Below are 25,391 nucleotides of genomic sequence, written 5' to 3' on the forward strand. Positions count from 1 at the left end.
GAGTTTAATGTCAATCTGGAAGGCTGGCATGGAAAAACTTTAACTGATAAGGCTGGAGTTATTCTGTTTTTTCTTATTGTCAGGAAATCTAATGGAAAAAAGTCAATAATATGTAAGACTATCTCTCTCAGACATTCAGAGAGTTCCTACTTAAAATGTTAATCTTTCAAAAATCATAATAATCATAATACATAGAATTTTCTTCAAAAAAGCTTCAAAAATAATTATCTTACTTATCTTATCTTACTACAATACATACACTCTGTCTGGACATGGAGTATTCTGGTCAATATCTAATAATATAGGAGTATTTGAGGCACAGTGTAAGTGGGATTGACTCAAATTTACTTCAGTGTCTATGTTCACCATAAATAGAACTATGTCATCTAGTGCAGAGGAATAAGATACATCATGCTTTGGCTGCACAGTCAATATAGATCAGTTTATTGATAGCTTTGGCATTTTCATGGTATTTATGTACCATCAGAAAAGTATGCCTACTCTGGGGACAGCAGTGGTGGTACTGGCCCATAAAGGCTGACAATGCCTCTTAAATTAGGGAACTAGAGGTCTGCTTGTCTTCTGTGAAAAGCTGGATGTCTCGAAACATCTTGCTTCTTAACTCAGACAAAACTGAAATGCTGGTTATTGGCCCAGTGCGATGCAGACACCAGGTCGATCAAGTAACTATATCCCTTGACAGCTGTGTGATTTCTTAAAGTAGGAAGTTTTCCCTTGCCACAGTCGCCTAGTGCTTGCTCATGGTGGGATCTGTTGGGTCTCTCTCTGTAAATTTTATAAGATAATGAGTACGGTCTAGACCTGCTCTGTATGTACAGTGCCTCGAGATAACTTCTGTTGTGAATTGGCGCTATATAAATAAAACTGACTTGACTTGACTGAAGCACCACGTGAGAAAGTGTGAATGTGAAGCATGGCTTCAGTGTATGATAACAAGGTTATAATTAACTTGAAGAGAAGTCTGAAAATAATTTTATAGAAATTGATATAATGATTAAATTGTCTTACTTTTCCTGTTACAGTTATTTTTAATTTTTGTTTTGATTAACTGTATTTTAGATTTCTCTGTATAGCACATGTACAGGTTATGAGTGAAGTCTGTAAATAAAACTGAGCTGTGAAAAATATCACAGCACTAAATCTATGTTGGTGCTATGCTCAACATCCTAACACCTGTCCAACAGATAGTCACAGAATTCAGACAAATTCCAGTGCAACAGTAAAACATCACCAGCAGAGGGCACAGTGTGTCACAGTTACCAAAACTATGGCTGTGTGTTAAGTCAGGATCACCTGAGCTTCTCTGAAAAGAACTATAGTTCAGGCTGTCACATAGAACAAGTGTGAAATCATGTTTGATGAAATTTAAACTGTCTGACATCCATGCATTTCTGTTCTTTTAGTGCTCTTTAAGTGTGTGTGTGTGTGTGTGTGTGTGTGTGTGTGTGTGTGTGTGTGTGTGTGTGTGTGTGTGTACATCTGACACTTTTATGCTGTTTCCCATCATATTGTATTGTCAGGATCTATTTGCTTTTTCTCACACCAGTGGAGAGCTATGGCTAAGAGAAGTAATTGAAAGCTTTAGATGTTATCAGTATTGCACTTCCACAGTTTATATGTAATGCTCCATAGTGGCCACTTGGTTGAGGCAGTTGACCAGGAATACTGAGAGAGATATATATAGAAGCGTGGCCCTGTGATGGACTGGCGATCTGTCCTGGGTGTGCCCTGTCTCTGGCCCCATGACAGTTGATATAGGTTCCACCCCCCCACAACCCCCCACCCCTGTACCTAACTATATTTACAGTACAAGTTTAAGATGCTTTTGGGTATTTTCATTTCATGCTATTTAACACTTCATTTTAACTATAACTCAGAGGAACATACTTTCTCGTTATTCCACTATAGCGCCTTTAGAGATCAAGATCTTGCATTCAGAAGGTGATTATGATGCATTACTGTAGGTTAAAAGACCCAAATTATGGCTTGAGTAATATGTTTGGTGACCACTGGAGCAAAGATTTGTTGTTGATACTCTTTGCCTGTTTCTATGCCAAATACACAGAGAGTAACCGGTATTACTAATGTACCTCAAGAAGACCGGGTAATAATGCAGAACCCACCAGTCTTCGCCCTAATGGTGATCCAGCCTTACAGCAGCATCACTGCAATGTGTTATGCCACACAGTATAACTAAAAACAGCCTAGCCTCTGTGACTTTTCAAATCTGTTGTTATGAGTCGTTTCTACAGCCAGACTCTATCCAGAGTGAAAAGAGTTTCTGTTTGCTTTGTGATAATAAAGTTCAGCTAGATCACCACAAAACAGCGGCTTAGGAATTATCACCATCACAAACTGCACAAGGACGTGCAGGCAAGTGATAAATTGACACCTTGATTAGGATGAATCCTGCCTTCAGCTCTTTATATCACTGGACAGAATAAATGGAAGGAAAAAACAGATGGGTGGATGGATAGTTCAGGTTGAATATTTCTGTAGAGTAGATATTTTTGTCAAAGAAGTGCAACTGACACAACTGTTGATGTGTGGAGGTCGACCTCTATTACTTAAAAACCCCCACTGGGAAAACAAAAACTCTTTTCCCTCATTACAGAGGCTGTATGTCCTCTAGAGTGGTGTAAGCAAAGCTAATGTGGGGTTATGCAAGAGGAAGAACAGAGGACATGGAAAAACATGTAGACTTCAGGGCAACAAAAATGTTTGAAACAAGGAATTAAAATGATTATACTAATGACATTAAACATTACAAATATCAACTGGTATTTTTGTCATCATTTGATTTTCATTTGTGTTGTTTTATATAAGAAATAAGTGTGTTTCTGTGAAGTAGATGCCCTTCTCCTCTCTCTCCAAATGTACAAAGGTCATTTGATGTGCAGATGATCGCTCAGAGGGAACAGTACCTGTGTTTCTGTCTTTGATATAAAACCGAACAGAATTGTATTAAAACCATCGTCCCTGTGCTCTGGGGCATCTTTTTCTATCTTGTCTGTGCTCCTCCTGGTTCCTTCCACAATTATGAGAATAGAAAAGGTTATAATAGCACAGTACAGAATGTTATTGAATCCTGGAATTAAATATGGCTTTGAAAATAGGGGTTAATTTTCAGTGTCGAAGGATAGAAACTATAACTTTTCATTAGTTTTCCCATTATTACTCAGAAATTAGTTTAAAGCCTCAAAAAGGTTATTGAGTTAATACCATAATCATTAAGTGATTATAAAAAATATATCTGTTTTGTTACTTTGTGATTTGGCTTTGTAATTTCATCACATGGTCACAAAACAATTAAACCCTTGTTATACAGAGGTATGACACCAAAACAAAACAAAATCTATCAAATATTACGACTTCATCGTGAACTGGGCACAAATTTTAGTATTTATGAGGACATCTTTACACAAACAGGTTTATATAGGCTATATGCTTTAACATAGCACAGATCTTAAATGGATAATATCACACACTGAATTCTGTCAATCTGTGTCATCTGCTCATGGATGAATCTCATTAAAGTATATCTGCACATATGTCACGCACAGATGTGACGCATAAAGGGGACAGCATTCACAGAAACAGTCACACAGGGTGCTGCTTCAGCTGCAGATAGAGAGAAATGTGTGCCTTGCTTTAAGCAGGCTGACAGGACAGATGGAAGAAAAATGGGGGTATTTAAAGAAGCATAATTAAAGCTAAGCAAAGAGGGGTCTGAGGCAATGTATTAAAATGACAGTAAACAGCATAAATATTAAGTTCTTTTTGCAAATACTAAATCAGTCAACATGCATTTGAAATAAACTGTTTCAGGGTCAACACGGTAAAACTCAAGTGATATGATTTTAAACTTGATATGGTTACTATGTTAGCACACATCCAGCAGAGTAATATGAACATTCCTTGTGTTTAGGTGAAATTCATAAGCTGTGAGCACATCAGCTCCTACAAACACATCAAACTGTTTATAGCTCTTCACATTTCAAAAGTTTCCTCTAATGTCAGAGATACTCACTGGTTGTTTATTGACTTTTAATTCATTTTAACTGATCTACAGTTTGGCATTACTGTTGAACTTGCAAGGCTGGGTGATGGGCAGGGGTTTTCTAGTGCACTCTCTCTCTCTCTTTCTCTCTCTCTGTATTGTTTTGGTCATCACGAGCTCGTTGCCCCCCCCCCCCAGGCCTTCTTCTCTACACCAAAATGGTGACTGACAGTGTAAAAAAAAAAAAAAAAACCTCACTGAAAAAAGACAGACATGAGGGGAAAAAACTGGAGGTTGGCATTTAAAAACACATGATACAAAAATAAGATATGATATGATAAGATAAGATGATATTTTTCAGTGGAAGTTTTTCAGTGCCAGTATTTCAATGCCAATGTTTCTTTTTTCAGTGCTACTTTTATTTTCAATGACAGAATTTCAGTGTCACTGTTCTAGCCACACGCGCTCATGTTCACTGCTGTTGTACGTTCAGTGAATGAATCACTGAATCACTGAACATGCCCCAGCCTGAAGACTCTGAACAATTATTTTGTACTTCATTGGTATTATATTTCAGTTTTTGCTCATATTGTGTTCTGCCATTTGAATATTCATTGCCATGCAAATACTCTGCTGACGTATATATTGTATATTTAGTTCTCATTCATATATTAGTGTAATTCACATCTTTTAATGTTGCTAATTTTGATGAGATTAATTTTGTTCTGCCTCTATTTTTTTTATTATTCTGCCATTAATCACTCACTCATATTTTGTTCTATCGCTTCTTGTTTCTGTGTTGTACCATACATGTGTTGCTGCTGTGGCAAAGTAATTTCCCACCAGGATCACCTGGAGCACTTACCTCGACTTGTACACTCCTCCATTCCTCCTGCGAACGACATGACTTGAATCACTCACTCAGTGCATGCAGGGATACACTCATTCCCGACAAATGAATCATGTTTGCTCACTCATCCCCCGACACCTGGGGTTTTCACCTCTGCAGTTACAACAGCACCAGCTTTAATGGCAGCACTGCATTAAAGCTGGTGCTTTAATGGCAGTGGCTGCTGGTGCTTTAATGGCAGTGGCCATTTGTGTTACATATTTGTGTCAGACTCAAGAAATAAAACTATTTTAATCCAAGTCATTCACAGCTTATGAAAGTGTAGATAAAGTGTGAAGGTGAGTGTGTGAATCACTACTGCAGAAAGAAATTAACCTCAAGCTTTTCAACATCAGACTGATGTCTGGGTTCAAGGAAGAAAAAGCAGTTCTAGAACAAATCAGAGTAACAAAACAGAAAGTTATTCAGCACGCAAAGTGTATCATTGTCGCTTAATAAAATCACTACGTACTGTATGACCTAAGGCCACAAAGTGATCGTGTGCAAAAGATGTGTGAGCTCTAGCAGTGACTGTGTCGATCATTTAGACGCTGATGTTTGTACTGCATACTGCAATACATCTTGTTTGTTTTGGGGGCTTATCGCCTTAAGACCGATATTCATTAAGTGAAATTCATGCTCATTTGCTTTACTGTCTCATCTAATAACTGCTTGAGTGCCTTGTTTCAGATCAAAGGTCTGTTGCACTGTTCTCTAATTGGGCTATTATGTATAAAAGGGAAGATCCTATACTGCTCACTCTTATATTGATTATATAAAAGTTGAAAGTCAGTACCTTAACCCTGTGTATGGGTGGACACTGGTGCACAGAAGCTATTTGTTCAAGGTTGGTAATAGCTTTGCCATTTGTGCAAGTCACAGTTAGAATTTTTTAAATGAATGAGCTGGAAGTATCTTATTTCTTTGTATCTGATAATTATTAAAAATCCTCTCATAATATCCAGCAGCTATGAAGCAGCATTATTATTTATTTGGAGTACCTAATGAATATAAGTCCAAATTCATTCTCTTTTAGCTCACTTTTAGCTCTCCACTCTGCTAAGTGTTCCACTATGTTCACCAGCTAGTCACACCCTGTGTCTGTTTGGTCTGGAACAGGTAGCTTAGAGTAGATTTTTCACTGAAAACAGACTCATGCCGCAGCTGAAAACAACACTATGAGAGTGTGAGAGTGAAACAACAGTAAAGTTTTGGGCCAGACAGCTAAACAATGAGTTGAGATTCAATATAAACCTCTGCAAAGCAAAGCGAAGCTACAGATTCAGGTGATAAGTCTCCGTAGGTACATACTGTCTGGAGTACATACTGTCATTTCATTTTATACACTGTTACCATAAAATATTGATTATTGCCACTTAAAGTGGTGCTTTTCTTTAAAAATAGCAAAACTGTGACATGACAAGTATAAAAAATTTTGAGTGTGTTTTTGTCTTTTCTGCCCCATTATATCAATATCATTGGCTGGACAATGATATTTAATACACAGTACAATACATCAGCACCAAATGACCATGAAGCTGAATCAACATTTCTGTAAAACTCATTGCAAGGCCAAGATTGACATGAGTGATTAGTATCAGCATAACAATGAAAAACGTGATGTCTATGCATGATATTACCAAAATGTAATGAGCGTGTAATGATTCTGACTAAGGGCCAAAAATTTCATATTCTTTTCAAGCCAACAAGGTAGGATGCTACAAGGCTGACAAGGCATAAAAAAAAAAAACTTTTGGAATTATCTGAATATTTCAGATGGTACTGGGGCTCAGGAAGGCAATTAAAGTGTTGGGGCACCAACCTTTCCAAAGCCACAGGGTCCTAAGTATTCACCTGGATGACGCGCGTATTGTCCTTTGAATGAAGCTTCAAGAATGAGAGGAGCTAAACTAAGTTAGCTGATACGCAGACAGTACTTGACATGCATTCACATGAGGCTGTTTTTATATTCCAGCCCCTCTAATCAGAGTCTGATTACAGCTGGGGTGCCAAGTGAATGCAATTAGAGACAGAGAAAAACCTGCAGCCCCGTAGAGGAGAGAGGAGTGCTGCTGTTGAGTGCAAAGTACAGTGTGTTAACATGTTAAGACTTATTCAGTACAGAGCTTATTTTAAACTCATTATAGAGTAAAAAAGGAGTGACACATAATGACACATGTGTCACTGCTTCACTAACAAGTGTGTATATTGTGTGAATGGGTGGAAGAGATAGAGAACTGCTTAAAATAAATTAGTATCTTTTCCTCTTCTCTTGATCTTCATTTGACATGCAAACAAGCTGCAAACATGCTAGCACCAGTCAGTCATAATCAACAACCTGAACCTCTGACCAACTGTATATGGGTTGTTTGTCCCTGCCTTCCAATATGTCATCTCCTGGAACAGGGCCCTAATGGTACCAGGCATACTGGACCTTGGTTGTCATGGTTACAGTAATAAACCTGCAGTTAAGCTTACTGAACGTTCATGATTTGGTTAGGTTGAGGCACAAAAACTACTTGGTTACACTCTATGTACTTCCTTAAGATGAGAAGACTATTGTTTTCATGGTTACAATAATAAAAACATAGTTAAGGTTGTTGAATCACTGTGAATTAAAGACATAACAAGGACGACTGCTTTCACACAAAAAGCGAACAGTGGTCGCCTAACAATAAAGCGTATCTATGAGTCATAGTAAGCTGCTGCACAGGCGACACATGGGATAATTTTTTCACAGGAGGACAGATCTCATCATAACAGCTCCCCAAGCTTCTTTCTATTTTCTCTGCATCTGGGATTTTGCTGAAAAATGTTGCCATTTTAAACGCTAGAGTGACTGAACTTTGATTTTAAAAAATGAAATGAGAGTGAGGACTGCACTGCAGCCTGTCCATCATGTGTGACATCACATCTCTTAGTGTATTTTGAGAAAATCTCACATCTTGATTGCTTCAACGTTTTACTGTTTGATCCAGATGGTGCTTCATTGATTGTTTGTTCTTCTGACCACAAGAACCAAATGTTACCAAACTGCTGATTGGACATTGATTAAGCTTAAGGTAATGATACATTTCATCACTGCAGCCAAGCTGTCTGAAAATTACATTGATTGGCTCAATAGGAGCTGTATGATTACAGGTTAGAAAGACAGTGATTGACTTACTGACTGGCAGGCAGGACGATTTAACTATAAAGGAAGACTATAGAGATTGCATGGTGTCAGTCAGCAAACATGAAGCAAAGGGAAATGAGGCCACAGGAGATGACTGAAGCATATTCCCCGCTCTTTGTCTCCTCTCTGACTACTGTACACTCCCTTTGTGGCCCTCTCTGCACACAGTATATCTTCACTTTTTCATGATTATTCTTTCAGTGGCAGCAGAACTGAACTGCACGACTAACACGGCCAGGTGAGGAGGTGGATAGCACAGGAAATGGAGAAAGAGAAAGCAAATAGCGTAAGACAAGCTGATGAATGTGGGCTGAAAAATTGGCAAGGCTTCGAATTGAAGGAATAGAGAGGAGAAAAAGGGATGCAGTAGGTGTGTGTGCGATGAGAGCAAAAACCTTCCAAATAAAATGACTCAACTGAAAACATGAAAGGAGGAGTAAATGTGGAGTTAGAATCAGGAGCAGAACAACAACAGTGACTGCCAAAGCTTCTTGAACACTGGCTAGATACAAACCCAAATGTGAGCTGCAACTGTCCACTTGTGTTTATCATTTCTTGTGTATGAATGTGTGTCTGTGTGTCTGTGTCTGTGTGTGATTGCACAGTGTTTACCTGCTGATAATGCACCAATCAATGGTTTATCAGTCCATGAAGAGCCAAGGATGAATCCTTTGTCTCAATCTGTTGTTTACACCCAGACATAATATGCCTCATATAGATTCTTCTCACTGCTTTCCCTGTTGAAATTCATATATGCAGCCTTTTACATTTTTTTTTCTCTTTCTCACTGTCTGTCACCACATGTCATCAGACAGCCTCAGTGCAATAACAAGTAGAAAAGCGTCAGTATATAAATGCATCTGTTCAATGTGTAGCCTTTCCTCTCCTGCTATGTCTGCATGCCTTCTCCTGCATGCATGTGTGGGTGTCTAAGCTTCTTTGTTAATAAAAAGCAGAGCTAACGGTCGAGCAAACCAAGCCTACAGAGCAACTCATCAAAGAGTTCTATTGCTCCCAGGAACTTTGTCTGATACTTAAAGGGGCAATATCTAAGCATTCTTTTACCTCAAGAGGCGATAGTAAGCATTCAGTCTGCCTTCAGTCCAACATGGGAGGATGAAGAAGTAGTAACTGCTGGCTATAAACCTGTGATGCTGCTGCTCTTCCTCGTGCTCTTTGACCTCCCGTGGCTCGTCATCTACTCAAGCCACCACTACAACTGGGCAGACTGTGACATCGTCAGCACACTGACAATGACAGGTATACAGAGAGGGACAGTAAAAACTTTGTGGATTTTTTAACAGTCCACTGGCACACCAATGTGAGGGTGGATCTGTATCAGTCTGCCAGATGGCCAGTCTGATTGCAGCACAGAGGAAGAGGAGAGGGGAGGAGGGACCAAAGAGTGTTTGGTGAATGAATATGACAGTTGGCCAATTCTTAAACACTGCCCCTTAAAAAGAAAATCAGTTTTAAGGTTACAGTATGCAACTTTGTAAATGGACTGGCCTGGTGAGGCGCACAGTTAATACAGAAAAGTGTGTACACACAGTCTGCAGCTTTACAAATTGGTAAGGTACCACAGTATGAAATAAACTGAGGAGATAAGAGAGAGAATATTTATCAATAACATCATTCATTTGCCCCTGTTTAGGTGACACTCTTTTTCTCTTAAGTTCAGTTTTATGAGGATGGAGGAGAGTCATAGGAGAGAGTGATATCTGCCATGCTATTACAGTTTTTTTAACTGCTACTCACATTCCTGTGATCAGTATCTTACATCAATGCACATGCATCTCCATCGTGTTCATTTCTATTCTTTAGGCATATAGCACATATGATTACCATCCATAAAAAAAAAAAAAAATAAAAAAAAAAAAAAAAAAGAAGAGCCATCTGTATCGATCTTATTGATCTGATCTCATGTATGTTGTTTTTATTTTCATTTATTGCATAAGATAGCATTCTATGCTGCTTCCTTACACTATATGTCAGAGAAATAAATAAGAAATGCTGCAATCTGCTTCAGCAATTCAGTAAGCAACACAACACCATAAATATTCACTACACATACAGCATAGCATATCTACACATATACAAATACAAACAACCCCATCGTCTGCTTTTGTTCTTTTGTTCTTATCCAGATCATACCTTCTGTCCTCTATTGCAATATCCCTGGAAATTAATCTTTTTGGAGCCTGATCCATCCTGGCATCTTTTGCAGATACTGTACATTCAGACATCCAGCATTCATTGTGTTCAAGAAAGACATCTGATCACAAACATTACGACCCAGTGAGAAACAGAATTCCTTTGTGGGGTTGAGGAATGGAGAGTAAGGTGGAGGGATGATGAATGGGCTGTAAACCATACTGTGAGTAGGAGAGGGTGGTGAAATGCCACATTATTTCACACAATAAGAAAACCACTTCACTTTCGCTGAGGAATGTAATGAGGCACTGTGTTGTATGGTCCAATTGTATATACTGGTTTATGTAACAGCAAACCATCAGAGGATATTGCTGCACAGATTGTATTGTTGGCACCTCTCTGACCTGGGACATCCACTGCTGCTCTGTTTCCAATAACATTTCCTCCTGGCTGGTGCGCTTTGGCCAAGTTGAAACTAGTTTAATCCACATAAAATATGTGGGGTTTTGGCATGGCTTTGAGCTCCATGTCTCCCTGAAATAAATCCACAATGAAACAAAAGAGGTACGCCACTGCGGTAGATTATGTTATACTCAAAAACAAAGCTGTGCACTGTGTCATCTTACCTGAACATATCTGAGCTCCTTAACACGTTCAGAGTTCCTTTCAAAGGGGCTGTGTGCAGCTGCATCCTGTTTCAATGTCTTTTCACTGCTCTTGCAATGGTTGTAATGCTTATACTCTGAACATTTCCAAATGTAGTGTTATCTGCCAACATGCTGTCCCACATTTCTCTGAGTTTTATGATTTTGTTGTTTACAACCATATCAATGACTGCAGTTTCCTGTTTCTTGGAATGATTTTTTGATGTAGATGTAGCAAAGTGTGTCAAATTGCAGTCTGATGTAAATGTTTTTGAACAGGCTCTACAGCAGAAATGTAGGCAACATGAAGTGTTTCAGTGGTGGTAGAGTTTGATTGAGAAAACAGTTCATGAACTTTGAAAGATGTGGTGATTGTATGATTTTATGTCGAAGCAATGATAGGTGATCCACAGTTTAGTTCACAGTGGTTGCTGTTGTTCTGACTGTGAGAGGAGTTCTGAAACAGTGAACTGAAAGAACTCTCATTTTCCCAGTAAGTACATTGTTACATATTGATTGCAGCTTGTGAAAGATTATTTAGCTATTTAAGGACTTCTCACCCATGTTGGTTTGAAATGTTAGATTGATTCTAATATTCTTGAGCTTGGTAACAACACCAGCTAATATCACAGCAAGATCCACTTATCGGCTCTATTTTTTCTCAGCTTTTTGAAGACATCTTTTACAAGAACTTGTTGGACACTAAGTCCATAAAATGGGCATTTCAATCACATCTGCACTCCCATGACAATAAGGCAACTCCATCTGTTGATGATGCTCATGTGATACGAGGATTACATGTAAGTATTTAAAACTGTTTAAAACATCCAAAAATTTATTAAAATTATCAACAGAATCTGAAGAAATAATAGTTTTGATGTTGTGTCAAAGACATTTTTATATTATGTTGCAGCGATATCTACTGAAATTAGCATGCCAGCCAGCTGGCCCCAATCTGTCCTGTCTCATTCTACCACTTACCTCAAGGGGCAATAGTGAGGCACCGTAGTGTTCAGTCTCCCCTCAATCCGACATGAGAAGATGAAGAAGTAGTATCTGCAGTTGGCTATAAACCTGCTTTGTAGCCATCCTCTCTCGGCCACATTCCTCCATTCTCTCCTCAAGCTCAGTAATTTCTCTTGCACTTGCCTTCATGTCACATGCAACATCCAAAGGTCTCTTATCTATAATCACAATAAATCCCATTCAAAACTCCACACGACCCGGAGCCAACATAAGCGTAGACTGCTCCTTCTCTTCTCCTAGTAATCCTTAATTGGCACATGCACCCATAGCATGAACAGACAGAGTTTCTTTATGGATTTTCTGGCGGCCTGCCAGGATCAGCCCAATGGCCAGTCTGTCTGATGGCACAGTTGAAGGGGAGGATGGACCACAGAGTGCATTTCCTTGATTTTTACAATAGGGGTGGATGCCCCAACTTTCTGGTCATATGCTGCCACTTATTTGTTTGGAATATGAATTTGAAAGTTGGCCAATTCTTACACATTGCCCCTTTAAATGGACCCTGTGTTGAGATTAATTTACAGACAATCACAATAAACCTTCAATATGTCACATGTGGTAGTATCACCTCTACAGTGATAAGACTGTTAATTTGAACAGTGTGTACTCATATAATGACTTAAAGTGAATGATTTTATGTGACAGTGAAAACTATTTTAAGCTCCACTTTTCTGAGACAAGTATTATTATAATAAAATATTGATTTATGTAGCTTTTACAGCCTGTTAGGAATTGAAAATGTGTGTCTTTGGTTCTCCCCAGTGTGTCAAATGATTTGAAAGATGCTATCCCTACTCTACACATAAAGGCATTAAGCTTAAAGGTTAAATTTGCAATTCATTTTTAAAAGTTATACATTTCCTGCCTTCTATATAATCTCTTAATTCTCTTCCTTCAGCCTTTTTCCTCTGCTCCTCCATAGGAAACTGTCAGCAGGGCTTCTGATGTCCTTTTTATCATCTGTCACTCCTTGAAGCAACAGTCACTCATCCAGTGGGTCTGTAGACAGATACTGTGAGTGACAGGCAAACCCCAGGTGATTAACTTCATGTCTTAATCCAGAGAGAAAGCTTTCTGCAGGGAAGCATGTAACAAGCTTTTATGGTGACTTGAGTGACGTATCTTTTATGTCAATCATAATCCTAAGGAGAAGAAACAAGGACACTTGAATTGATAATCAAGTGTGTATCAATGTATAACATCCCAAAATTGACACAACATGCCTGAGTTTTATTTGAGCTGCAAGTTTACAGTTCAGCGATGAGCATGATTCATCAGTTAGTATTTGTGATTGAGATGTAAATTTATAAAGATGTAATAAAAACTGGATTTTCTCTGCATTTGAGCAGGTGGGGATCTGGCATCTAAATAATGTAACAATAGTCTCTAAAACAAAAAATGTCACTCTTTTCTGAGGTGTTAATTGTGTCAATGATCAGCAGTAGGAGGTAATAATTAGACGTGTTTTCACTGTACTGCAGCCTGGAAGGAATACAAAAGACATCTTCAACATGGATCAATGCTAAACTCTCAAAGACATCATTTCTGTCTCTCTTTTTTTGTGCAATCACAGGCTCATTAAAAACTGGTAATTACCAAGTGATTTTGTTGTAAACTGTTCAAGACATTCAAGACAAAACATTTTCATTTCTCAAATTCAATAGTTAGGACCCAATAAACAGAATTTTACCCTGGAATTTTACCCTGGAAGCAGTTTACCTGCAGAAATTAGTTAAAATACAATATGACCATAAGAGACAGAAACGGAGGTAAAACAATTCAGTTTTGGCATCTTGGTCCTATGAAGGAGGAGTAGGGGTTCTTTTGCATATCTGTGCCCAGGGGCCCATTGTCTCATCATGTGTCCATGGGTTACATAGTGAAACAAACCAAAAATATTCAACTGCTAAAAGCTCATTCACTGATTCAGGCCCATTAAGACACATATGAAACAAATGCAAAATCATGGCAGACATTATACATATATAATTTTCTCTAGGACAGAAATTATAGGGTAAATGGTCTTGTTCAAGTTTAATTACTTATTACCACATGTTCTTTTCTCCTATATTGGACCCAGATCACCACCAAGATCTGATGAATTATTCCTTGGTCAAGGGCTGCAGTGTCTACCAAATTTCATGTAAATTTACTTCAAATTTTGTCAGAAATCCTGTTGACAGACAAACCAAGATGGAAACTACCTTCTTTGCAGGGGTAATTTCACTGAATAAGACATTTCCCACATCTCCTTATGAATAAAGATGGGGTCCTGCTATTTGTCTTCCCTTCATCTCTTTCTTCTCAGAGCTGTGTGTTTAAAATCATGAATGATGTGTTCAAAGATAAAAAAAAAAAAAAGAAGAAGAAGAAGAGATGTTCTGCTGTGAGAGTACACACACACACACACACACACACACACACACACATGCAACAATGTATAATTTATTACATTATGCTATTAAGAGTGTGTACATTTGCCTGTGTTAGTCTGTGAGAGGCTACATAAGTAATGAGGAGAGTCAGCCTGACATCCAGTCTGTGGTCATTACAAAGATGGACTGTCTCTACAGACCTTTCTGGGATAGCAGACATGCACAAGGACACACTGAGTCAGATAATGACAATAACAACACATACCAGTTGGCACAGTACTAAAACTTGACCATGGAAATTCACTCTTGACCCTGACTTGGGTGCATATCTGTGATAAAATATTCTCAGGGTTCGCTTTCTAGGTTATCCATGATCTCCTGGTCGATGACTTTTACCCTTTCCCAGTCGATGCTGTGACTAGTTGCTAACACTGAAGTTCCTCCTTACGTCACCTAATGACCTCTGAGCAAAATCAATTCACTGCAGAAAGTCATTTGAAGCTCAGAATAATTTTGTTTTCCTAAAGCTCCAGAAAACTTGATTTCAAATCATAAGTATTTGTCTTTTGGACAGTCGTGACTAAATCAGCAACAATGAGAATTTTGATTTTGGGGAAAAAATATGTATGCACACTCAAGTAATCTTCATCATCAGGACTATGCGGGTGTGATTTGATCACATTATCACATTTTAAATCATGTGTTGCTAAATTCTGATTGCTGCTCATAAGTACATGACATCACTGTTCTCAAACTGAGCCCCACCCACTTCACACCACTGAGAAGATCTCAGAGGGAAAAAAAAAATACTAAAATCTCTCGATCGAAATAACAAAAACTGTTGGTAGACTGATTGTTGTCATTGTAGGACCCAGTTGATTGTAGTAAGAAGTTGAATGAGAAAACACATTTTCGGGACCTTTAAACATAACTTTAAATGGATTTTCACACACATATAGGAGAGTTTAATTGGTGTGTTTGTCTGTGTCTGTAAATGTAGCTGTTGTTTTGGTGTACATATGTGTGAGAACTTCAGTTATTCAATAGTTTTACCTCTCACTGTTATATGCTGCTACACATATAAATTGCCTCATATTGCAAGACATGACAGGACTGTTGCCATGCGAATTAAAAACATAAGGGCATGTCATCACGTGGGAATGTACAAACATACCAGGTTGTGATCTCAATGTACACTATGTCCAACGTGCTGTGTTTTCAGGTCCTCCAGCTGCTGCACCAGATGTTGTCTTCAGAAATAGGAGCATGAGGGCAACATCTGATTATAGCTCAGAAGAGCTCAGAGCAGGTAACCTGCCTGAGATTACAGAGCTGATGATGTCTGTCGCACAGCCTGGTGAAAAGTGCAGACGGCTTGTGTTTCTATCATTTCCGCAGATTGACAGTGACAGTTGAACAGATGTCAGGGTGTGTTTGTGTGACGACAAGAAGCATAAATGTTTGATTTGGGATCACACCATTTTATTCCAACAAAACCCCAACAAATATACAGCACTGAAACATCTGAACAGCTATAAATAATCTGGTAAAATAGACACATACATAGTATCTGTATTTACACGTAAAAGCCTTTATTATTAACAACCTTGGTGTTTTTCTTCTTGTGGAGACAGCTTCCATTAGTTTCTCTGTCATCGCCTCCACTCACCTGATCAGCTTCCAAGTACCACTGATGAATTTTCTTTCTTTACAATGATGACAAGTGACTTAAAAAGCATAATCACCCATCACTCAGATTTTATTAACTTTTAATAGCTTTAATCAGCTATTAACAATTTGCTTTTACTGAATAACCTCAATCACGATGACTGCTTTTATAAAGGGACTGGTTGAGTGGTGATGATATGGAGATCAGAAAATAGAAACTGTTTACATAAGCAATAATACAGCAGTATTTAAGGTTGATTTACTTACAAAAATAAAAGTGTGTTTTTCTGCTTCGTCATTTACTGTACCACAAAAGGTGAAGCAGTAATCAAAATGTAACCAATTCATGAAAGCTGCTTTACAATTCTTAGTCATAGTTTAGGTCTGTTTAACTTGTCAATGAAAACATAGATATTGTTTCTGTAGTTGCTTGTGTTTGTCCATATGGCTGACCTGAAATATATCTGAGGTGTTCTGTTTTTAAATTTTAAAGGGCATCTACCATCCAATCACACGTGAGTATTTTCTGTGGTATAGTATAATTCTCTCCATTCTGTCCCAAAAACAGCACAGTACATTTCATAATAAAAGCTTAAGGGTGGACACGCTTGTAGTATAAGCAGTTCAAAGGCCAGAGCTAATAGAGGCTGTGTCAGCTGAGGTAATGTGCTGCCAGTCTGATCAGAATTAGCATCTAATGTACAGAAAACAAGGCGCTCATACAATAACACTAGCAACAATATATGCCGCTACAAACCCTGGATTTACCAGCATCACAGCTTCTGCAGAGAGAAAACATATACACATATACATATTTGGAAAACAGCCACAAATGTACATGCACACACACACCTACATGACAGGCATATATACAAAGAGGTCAGAGGTTTTGTGTTCAGAGCTGGCTACATGTTTGCAGAAAGACACTGAGCCACATTTTCTGCGACTGAGAAGCCAACAAACAGCAAGCAAGCTATTTTCTGAAAATACAAACAATATACAAAAAGGATTACGTCGGACTTTATTCACAAAGCTGCACAGATGTTCATTGATCACAACTCATCCATTTAAATTAAGTAAAGTGAGTGGGAGCTTGAAACAGAAAAATGCACTGCACAGTAATACAGGGACAAAAGCTTGTACCGAATTAGTGCATTGTGCTGTTTAGCTGTTTAATTAAAGCTGTAGTAAAGCGAGAATTGTCTGCAGGAAATCCTCTGCACTGGCTTTAAATATGTCTTCTGCCGCTTTTTTTTTTGTTTGTTTGTTTGTTTGTTTTTTTGTTTTTAAAAGTAAATACATTCTTGGAGGTTATGTGACAGACTAAAAGGAAGTGAGAGAAGGAATGTGTTTCTGTGTCCATTTAAGAGTCGGACAGAGGAGGATGATTGCTGAGAGAGGCTGAAAAGGCACTTATGTCAGATGGCTGGATGGAAAGAAATCTGAGGCACAGTAAACAACTTGGTGAATATAGAATAGAATAGAATAGACTATAGAATAAACAGAGGTGCAGATACACATCGAGACATGAGAAATATTCATGAGGTTGTTTCACCGATATGAACTATCAGTGTTAGAATGCATTTAGAATGAGTGCACATTTCAGGAAATTGTCCAAGAAATGGATTTTTACACTGTTACTGCAGAAAAGCATCAGTGTTTTCCATTTTTCATCTGCTAATCCAACCACTCTGCTCCCTCCTCTATGTTCTCACATCATGTTACCCCCCCCTGAGCTCATCTTTGCATTTCCTAAAACACAGTTTACTGTTGCTATGGAGCTATGGTGGCAGAGGAGGCCGGAGTAGTCAGGACAGTGATGGTGGGAGGTTCAGCAAAGGTTACCATGGAGGCTGCTGTGGAGGTTACTGTGGTAGTGGTGGGTGTGATCCCTGGGCAAGTGGAGGGAGACTGACAGTTAGGGGTGGAGCGGTGCAGGTCTACTGCTGTGTGCGAGGTGGGTGAGCCTGGAGGGTGAGGAGAGATCTTCAGAGAGGAAGAAGAGTGCCAGAATCATGGAAAGCAGAGGAAGGAAGCATCAAAAGCAGCAGTCATGACATGTTACAACAGCGACATGATGATGAAGGCGAAGAGAGAGAGGGGATGGTGGAAACAGAGAGGGTTCATTTATTTTTGGGTTGCCTAGATATTTCTAAAGTAGAGGCTTCCAAACCCTCTGGACTTCAAGGAAACAAAAGACAAAGAAAAGAAAGAAAAAAGAAACCTGCTGCTGAATACATACGGCAGGAACACTGTTTCTATATAGATGTGTTCATTGGTTGTGATAGAGTCCACCATTCCCATACTGGATATAAAGTGCCTTTGCACATACCTATGTAATGCAGTGTAATTTTATCTCATTGATACCAGCCTCACTGTCAGTTTCCTATTCTCTGACGTGTAGTATCAAATGGACTTACTGTTACCACCTGTAACCACAGGTGTCACCAGATCAGTTGGGGCTCAAATCTAATGGACCACAACTTTAATTTTCAGTTTCTGTTCATTTTTTCCTTTTAATCTTCATCTACTTTTTTTCTGCCTCTCTCTCTCTCTCTCTCTCTCTCTCTTCCAGTGTACATACAATACCATTAACCCATTAAGTTCTGATAGTTTTGATAACCTTGTGCCTGCTGAAGGAGCTGTGGGAGAATCTCATCAGAGCCACTCTGTCAGTCTAATGCACCTCACTGCTCTTGCACAAGTTATCTAATTGGACACTATGAAGCCCCACACTGCAAAGATTGAGTCAAAGCTTTTTCCTTCCGAGACCACCTTCCCATCTCTAATACACACACACACACACAAACACACTCAGACCTAATAATCTCATAATCTTGCACTCCCACCTTCAGAATTTTTCCTAATCATTGCCTCCACAGCAGCATTAATTTACCATCCCTCTTCAATTAGCTGCTCTCACCCACACACACACACACACACACACACCTGCCTGTTGATTAATTCAGAGGAGTTCGACTGCCAAACCTAATGCATCAGACTCATTGGTGAAGCAGAAAGCTGCAGTGTGCATGCATGCGTGTGTGTGTGTGTGTGCATAATTGGAGGGATTTGTTTTTAGGCAAACATCTCCCCACTATTCTCCACTGTTCTTAATGTGAATCAAATATTATGCACATCTTCCATTTGATTTGTTTGCTTGTCACTTAAAGTTGCCACACACAGATTACCTGGCTACTCTGGGGATCATGGTAGACCTGGTTACGAGGGGAGAGCAGGATGCAGTCGTGTGCTGTGGTTTTCTCAGTGCGCGGAGCACTGGGGTCGCCATCATCTACACCATTGGCCTTGCACCTCATACTCTTCACACACAGCACCTGCAGGACACACAACAACAACTACCTGTAGAGGATTTCAAGCTACATCAGAAATCTCCTGGAGAGAACAACAGCCACTGTCTCATGACACAGCAGTATTTGACAAGCAGCCTAGAAAACAACATAGGTCAGAGGTCATTTTCCACACCCTTTTACATAGTAATGTATTCTGCATTCAGCTGTAGTCTTATGGAAAGAGAAGTTAAAGCCTGTGTGGATCTTTTACCATATTTCCTACTGTTCTAATGGCATAAGGTTTGGCTTTTAGAAAAATTTGATTTGGCAAAAAATGGAGCTGTGTTGCACACAGCCCATTAATTTCAGTGTCCCTGGGTAAGATCCTTGTAGAAGTATGGCACTGTCTGCCACACTGGGGACACATGGGGCGAAAACAACTAGTTTGTGTGATGACACTGGAAAGCACACTGGAGGACTGAGTGAAAAGCCAGGCTGTCAAAGAGAGGAGTGAAATACCATAACCATTTAAATACAGGGATACTGCAGTTTAAGACAGGTTTGTGGAAGGCTGGGCATCTGAGAAGTCTGTCAGGTCTTTTCATATGAAAAATGACTTAGCTTACTTTCCAACCCTGCAGAGACAGCTAATTTCTGTGAGCAGTGGGTGTGATTGTCAGTTTTAGAAAGTTGGAAAGCATAAAAAATACTTGGGAAAAGAAAAAAACAGACCCTGAATTATTTGTTTGAGCCTTGTCTGTACACAGTGTTAATAACCAGAAGATATTCAACCTACTTTTCGGAAACTCTGTTTGAAATTGTCCGACAGGAAACCGTAGAGCACCGGGTTTGCACAGGAATTGGCGTAGGACAGTATGACAGCGAAGAAGTAGATGCCAGCGGTGGCACTGGACTCTGGGATGATGATGACCAGGTTGACCATGTTGATGATGAAGAACGGCAGCCAGCAGAGCACAAACACCACCACGATCACCACCACCATACGCGTCACTTTGCGCTCTGAACGGCGACGCTTGGTGAAGCCTGCCCGCGCCCCTGAGGACTTCACCTGCAGAGGAAACACCAAAGATTGTTTGATTATGATGATGGTGAGGAGGATGAACATGAGAGGGATAAGGATGATATGAAAATGAAGGGGAGGATGTTGAGGATGATGGAAATCATCATTATGAGGATGCAGATTAGAATATGAATTTATACATGAGCTTTTTGAATCAGACAAATTTGCACACCTTGATAACGATGAGTAAGTAGCAGAGGCAAATGATGAGCAATGGTCCAAAGAAGCCCACAGTGGCGGTGTAGAGAATGAAGGCTGTTGACCACACGTTCTTTGGTTCTGGCCAGATCATGTTGCAGGAGTTAAATGTGTCCTAAAGGCAAAGGAAATACGCTGAGTAAAATTTAAATACTAAAGGAAATGACTGCAGCAAATTAAAATTTGAGTCATTATCTGCTCAGTCAGACCGTGAATAAAATATAGGAGGTAAACATTGCACTTTGAGGCCCAAGCGTTTAATTGCAAAGCCCTTAAATTATGCCGGAGAGGATGTTTGTAGAAATGCAAATGACATTATCTGCTCGTGGGGGTTTTAAAGAATGTATTGTATCTGCTTTTTGGCATTTGCATTGTGGGAGACATTTCCAGACCTTACTATGTTTAGTTTTTGTGCTAATAGAAAATAACCATAACTATCAACCTTTGACTTTTCAGCATGACACAGCCTCTTTGTCCTGTTGTTATCAAACCTTCACAAGTCCTTCAGCAGTGCAGTGTATTTTGTCAGAGGCAACATTCTCTGCTCACCTTTCTTTTACTCAAAAGCTTTTGTGTTTTCTTTCTGTTACAGAACTAGCTGCAATGCTTTTCTTTCTGTGAACATATAATAGCTTCTGCTGAGATTCTGAACAAAAGACTTGTTGAACAGTGTGCTTTAATTCAGTTTGCATGTTTAGAATTTTAGCAATAACTTGCCTGTTCTCTCCATCTTGTCACCATGCATACCAAGAATGGGACAAGGCCATTACTTCCATGTAGATAATTAACTAAGTTTTAAACCTTCATTTTTTGGCCACTTGGGGGCAGAATCAAGCAACATTAGCAAGAAGATTCCGTGTTCAAACCCCAGTTCACCTGGGACTTTTCTGTTTGGAGTTTGCATGTTCTCCCTGTGTCTGTGTGGGCTCTCTCTCTCCTCCCACAGTCCAAAGACATGCAGCTTAGGTTAATTGGTGACTCTAAACTGCCCGTAGAGGTGAATGTGAGTGTGAGTGGTTGTTTGACTGTACTATATGTGTATGTGCCCTGCAGTGGACTGGCAATCCATACAGGGTGTACCCCATCACCCAATGTCAGGGATAGGCTCCAGCCCCCTCACAACTCTCAACAGATAAGTGGTATAGATAATGGATGGATGGAGGTTTCTGGCTGCCTAACAAATGAAAGTCCAATGTTCACGTTCATTTTAGCTCCTCTTGTGGTCTCCACCAGCATCTTTTGTTTGTTTGTTGTTTGGTGTTGGACAGCTAGCATACAGTGGTTCTCTCAGAGCTTTTTCTACTGCTGCTAGAAAGTAGGTTTTGCAAACTGCAGCAGTGAACAACAACAATAAAGTTGCAGGTTCAAAATCTAAAACAATGAGCTGAAAAAAGCTAAAATACTCCGTCAGGTGACAACTTTTTGGTCTTGTGCCTCAACCAAAGAATGTGGCTGTTTCTAGCAATAGTGTGCTACTTGGCAGGTTACCCTGTAAATCACAAATGACAGTTTCTTTGAATTAATTATCAAGGAAAGGTTTTTAAAACAGTCTCATCTTACAACTTTACCATAAACAAAGAAGTGACAGAAGTGTTCACTGAACACAGCGCAGAATTACCTGCTTTGTGTAAAGTGTTTATTGTTGAACATTTTGGGAAATACACTCTTCAATTTATTCCTGGGTGTTAGATAAGAATATTGATATCTGAGTCATGTTTGTCTGTTAAGTATGAAACTACAGCCAGCAAGACACGGTTAGCCTAGTTAAGCACAGAGATTATCTACGAGTGCCTAACTGTGCCTCTAAATTTCTCCACCAGGACCAGTTGCCAGGCAACCAGCAGAGGCAAAGAATGGTGCAGAACGTAACAACCCCCCCACACACACACACCCCAATAATGCAGGGGTTGCCAGGGGTTGAAATTCAAGGTTGCCAAGTCTTCCGTTTTCCTGCAAAACTAGGCTACCTTTGAAGTGTTGCTGCAGGTTAAATGTTTTGTCTGCTGGTGGGGTAGATGTATTTTGCATACAAATCACATGAATAATATCAATAAACAAGGCCATTTTAGGAACTAGGTCAAATAATAGTTTAGGAAAACCTGCTTTGAATTCTGGCACAGTAAACATTCACTTTGTAAGTATTACAATACATTTGGTAATGATAGCAATGCTGCTGGACTTGAAAAGCAGGGTATGTGCTTTGCCTGCAGCATATTATGAGTTCTGGTATTGGGCCGGGTTTGATTGGCAATTGCTCTGGTTTTGTCACAGATACCTGGCAACCCTGGTGGCAAAGCATTTTTACATTTCAGGGTTTTGTTTTGTTTTTTGTAGGAAATAAACATGTGAAAAGTAAGGTGTTAATTAGTGAGTTTTAGAGGTGCTGATGAGTTTGTTGTCTATTTTACCTCCTTTTTGGTCAATCATTGCACTAAACTAAGCTAATTGGCTTCTGAATTTAGCTTCATATTTAGCATACAGACATCATCTTCTCTAATTCTTGGCAAGAAAGCAAATCAGCTTGTTTTGTAAAATGCTAATCCTTCATGTCTGATTTTGTAAATCTGTGCTTTGCCCTTAGTTCTTATCTCATTTTTATTACTGCCTGTTTCAGCAAAAAAAAAAAAAAAAAAAAAAAAAACACTCCTACAAACAACCAGATTTTCCATCTTAATCAAGTCTAGCTACTTAAGAAAAAGGTAATGGTACAATGATGCTTTGGGTAAATATAAGTACTAATACAGCCAATTGGTAGTTGAATTAATGATGATGAACTGAATTATAAACAGAACCATTTCTGTGGCTCTTTGGATAGTTTCCTTATTAATGTAAATTTGAAAAGAACTGCAGGGGTCAGCTCTGTGTTGGAGTTGGTCCTGTCTGAAGTTTTGACTGGCACGAATGGCAACCAGGACTGTTTTTTATACCTGGACATCAGAGAAGATGACCACAGGCAGGACCACCACGAAGGACACGGCCCACATAGCCGCGCTCACCACCTTGGCCACGCGGGGGTGTCTCCACTTGGTGCTGCGGATTGGATGAACCACGGCCAGGTAACGATCGATGGACATGACCGTCAGGCAGAAAATAGACGTGAACTGGTTCATAGAGTCTGCAGTCATGACCACGCGGCACAAAAAGGAGCCAAAGGGCCAATAGGAGAGCACGTTCTGTGTGGTGAGGAAAGGGAGCCCGATGATGTAGAGCTCATCAGCCACAGCCAGGTTCAGGATGTAGATGTTGGTGACTGTCTTCATCTTGGCATAACGCAGTACCACGTAGATGGCCAGGGTGTTTCCGGTTAGACCCACCATGAAGACCGTGAGGGAGATGACCGCCGTCATCAGAGTGCTGCTGCCCTGAAAGGGGACGCTCTGAGTGGACAGGTTGGAGGAGATGTTGAAGAGGCGGGGGTAAGATAAGGAGAAGGATGAAGGGCTGGATGCAGAGGTGGAATTGAGGTCTGATGAGAGGGTTATCCAGTGGGTCTGGTCTAGGGGTTCCATTTTCAGAAATGAAGAGGGAAGATGACGCCTCACAGTCCGGACGCAGATTTGTTTCCTCCTGTTTTTATGGATTTAGAAAGAAGCATTTACTTCTTCCCTGTTAGTTTCCGTACTTACTTTGGCAGAGATCAGGAGGAGGAGAGTCAACAGACACCAAACCTCAGTTTATCAGCCGAAAACGAAGCAACGTGGTTTGATCTGTCTGATTTATAGTCTAGTTTGTCTCAGATCAAAGTTTGCATGAGAGTGACTCATAGCTTCCAAGTGTGCAGACTGCTGTGAACATGATGTGTTCACCTACCGGTGCTCTGTCTTTGGGAATACTTTGTGTGTGTCTTCTTCGTGCCATACATCCTACATTCTAACATAACGTAAAAGTAGTTTTCGGAAGAAGTCGATGTCGTAGCCGTAATTACGCACCACAAGCCGCTGAGCCACGAATGGCTGGTAGTACTATCACCGTCACCCCTCCGGTGTCTCCGAGTTTTTAACAGCTCTAAACTACTTTCGCCTCATTCTGACACTGCCAACACACACATAAGTCATCCGTCGTGCCTCGAGCGGGAGAATCGATTGGAACAGTGCCACAGCTTTTACGCACGGGGCACATCTGCTTGAATACAAGCTCTGTAATATTGTCTGTTATAATTGTTTGGTACAAGTAGGTTATTTCTCTGCTAGAGATGTCTTATCGTCATGCACCCCCAAGGCAAAGTGACTTTATAACCGCGCATTCAGTACACTAATGATTTATTCAGATACCAAGAAAGGCTTACTTTGGCGAGCAGTGAAAAAGTCAAAGTCTCCGTGTGATCAAATTGAAATCAGTCGATCCGCACAAACCAAACTCCTGGTCATAGATTCTGTCCTTTGATTGTCCATTAATTCTCCAACATTGATGGATAGCTTGTGTCCGAGCTTCCAATCATTCGCTGTCCGTGGTGCTGAGCAGAGTGTGTCGGCAGCAGCTCCACCGCTTCTCCTTCAACTTTCTGCCCACACAGCTCTGCTGTTTCTTTGATATGATTTGTTCAGAGATAGAGAGAGAGAGAGAGAGAGAGGAGAGAGAGAAGAGAGAGAGAGAGAGAGAGAGAGTAACAGTACTCCTTGATGACATTTACTCAGTTACCCAAGTACTACTTGGTGCATACTGAAGTAAAATACTCGAGTATTTCATGCTATTATATACTTCTACCCAACTAGATTTTATATTTTATATATGAATGTATATGAATCATGATGCAGTGCTATAGATTAAACTATTAAACCATACCTAAAGTATATGTAAAATAGGATCTGTCTCAACAACCTACAACAAAAAATGCTGCTTACATGTTAATGTGCCAGTATTAATTCAG

General features: G+C 39.7%; 1 protein-coding gene across 2 annotated transcripts; it reads right to left on the reverse strand.

Moving 5' to 3' along the window:
- Positions 1–17,219: 17,219 nt before the first annotated feature.
- LOC108875726 (somatostatin-like receptor F_48D10.1) lies at positions 17,220–25,039 on the reverse strand. 2 transcript variants are annotated; one of them, XM_018664838.2, is made up of 5 exons: positions 23,452–25,039; positions 20,499–20,639; positions 20,042–20,314; positions 19,144–19,290; positions 17,220–17,938 (listed from the first exon to the last, which is right to left on the reverse strand). In XM_018664838.2, the coding sequence occupies exons 1-5, from the start codon at positions 24,031–24,033 to the stop codon at positions 17,726–17,728; spliced, it is 1,356 nt and encodes a 451-aa protein (XP_018520354.1). In that variant the 5' UTR covers positions 24,034–25,039; the 3' UTR covers positions 17,220–17,725. The 2 variants fall into 2 exon arrangements, with proteins under 2 accessions (XP_018520354.1, XP_018520355.1); XM_018664839.2 differs by having other exon boundaries at positions 17,764–17,919.
- Between the last annotated feature and the right edge of the window lie 352 nt (positions 25,040–25,391).

The sequence above is a fragment of the Lates calcarifer genome, linkage group LG5, assembly GCF_001640805.2.
Source record: "Lates calcarifer isolate ASB-BC8 linkage group LG5, TLL_Latcal_v3, whole genome shotgun sequence".
In the NCBI taxonomy this organism is placed as follows: Eukaryota; Metazoa; Chordata; class Actinopteri; family Centropomidae; genus Lates; species Lates calcarifer.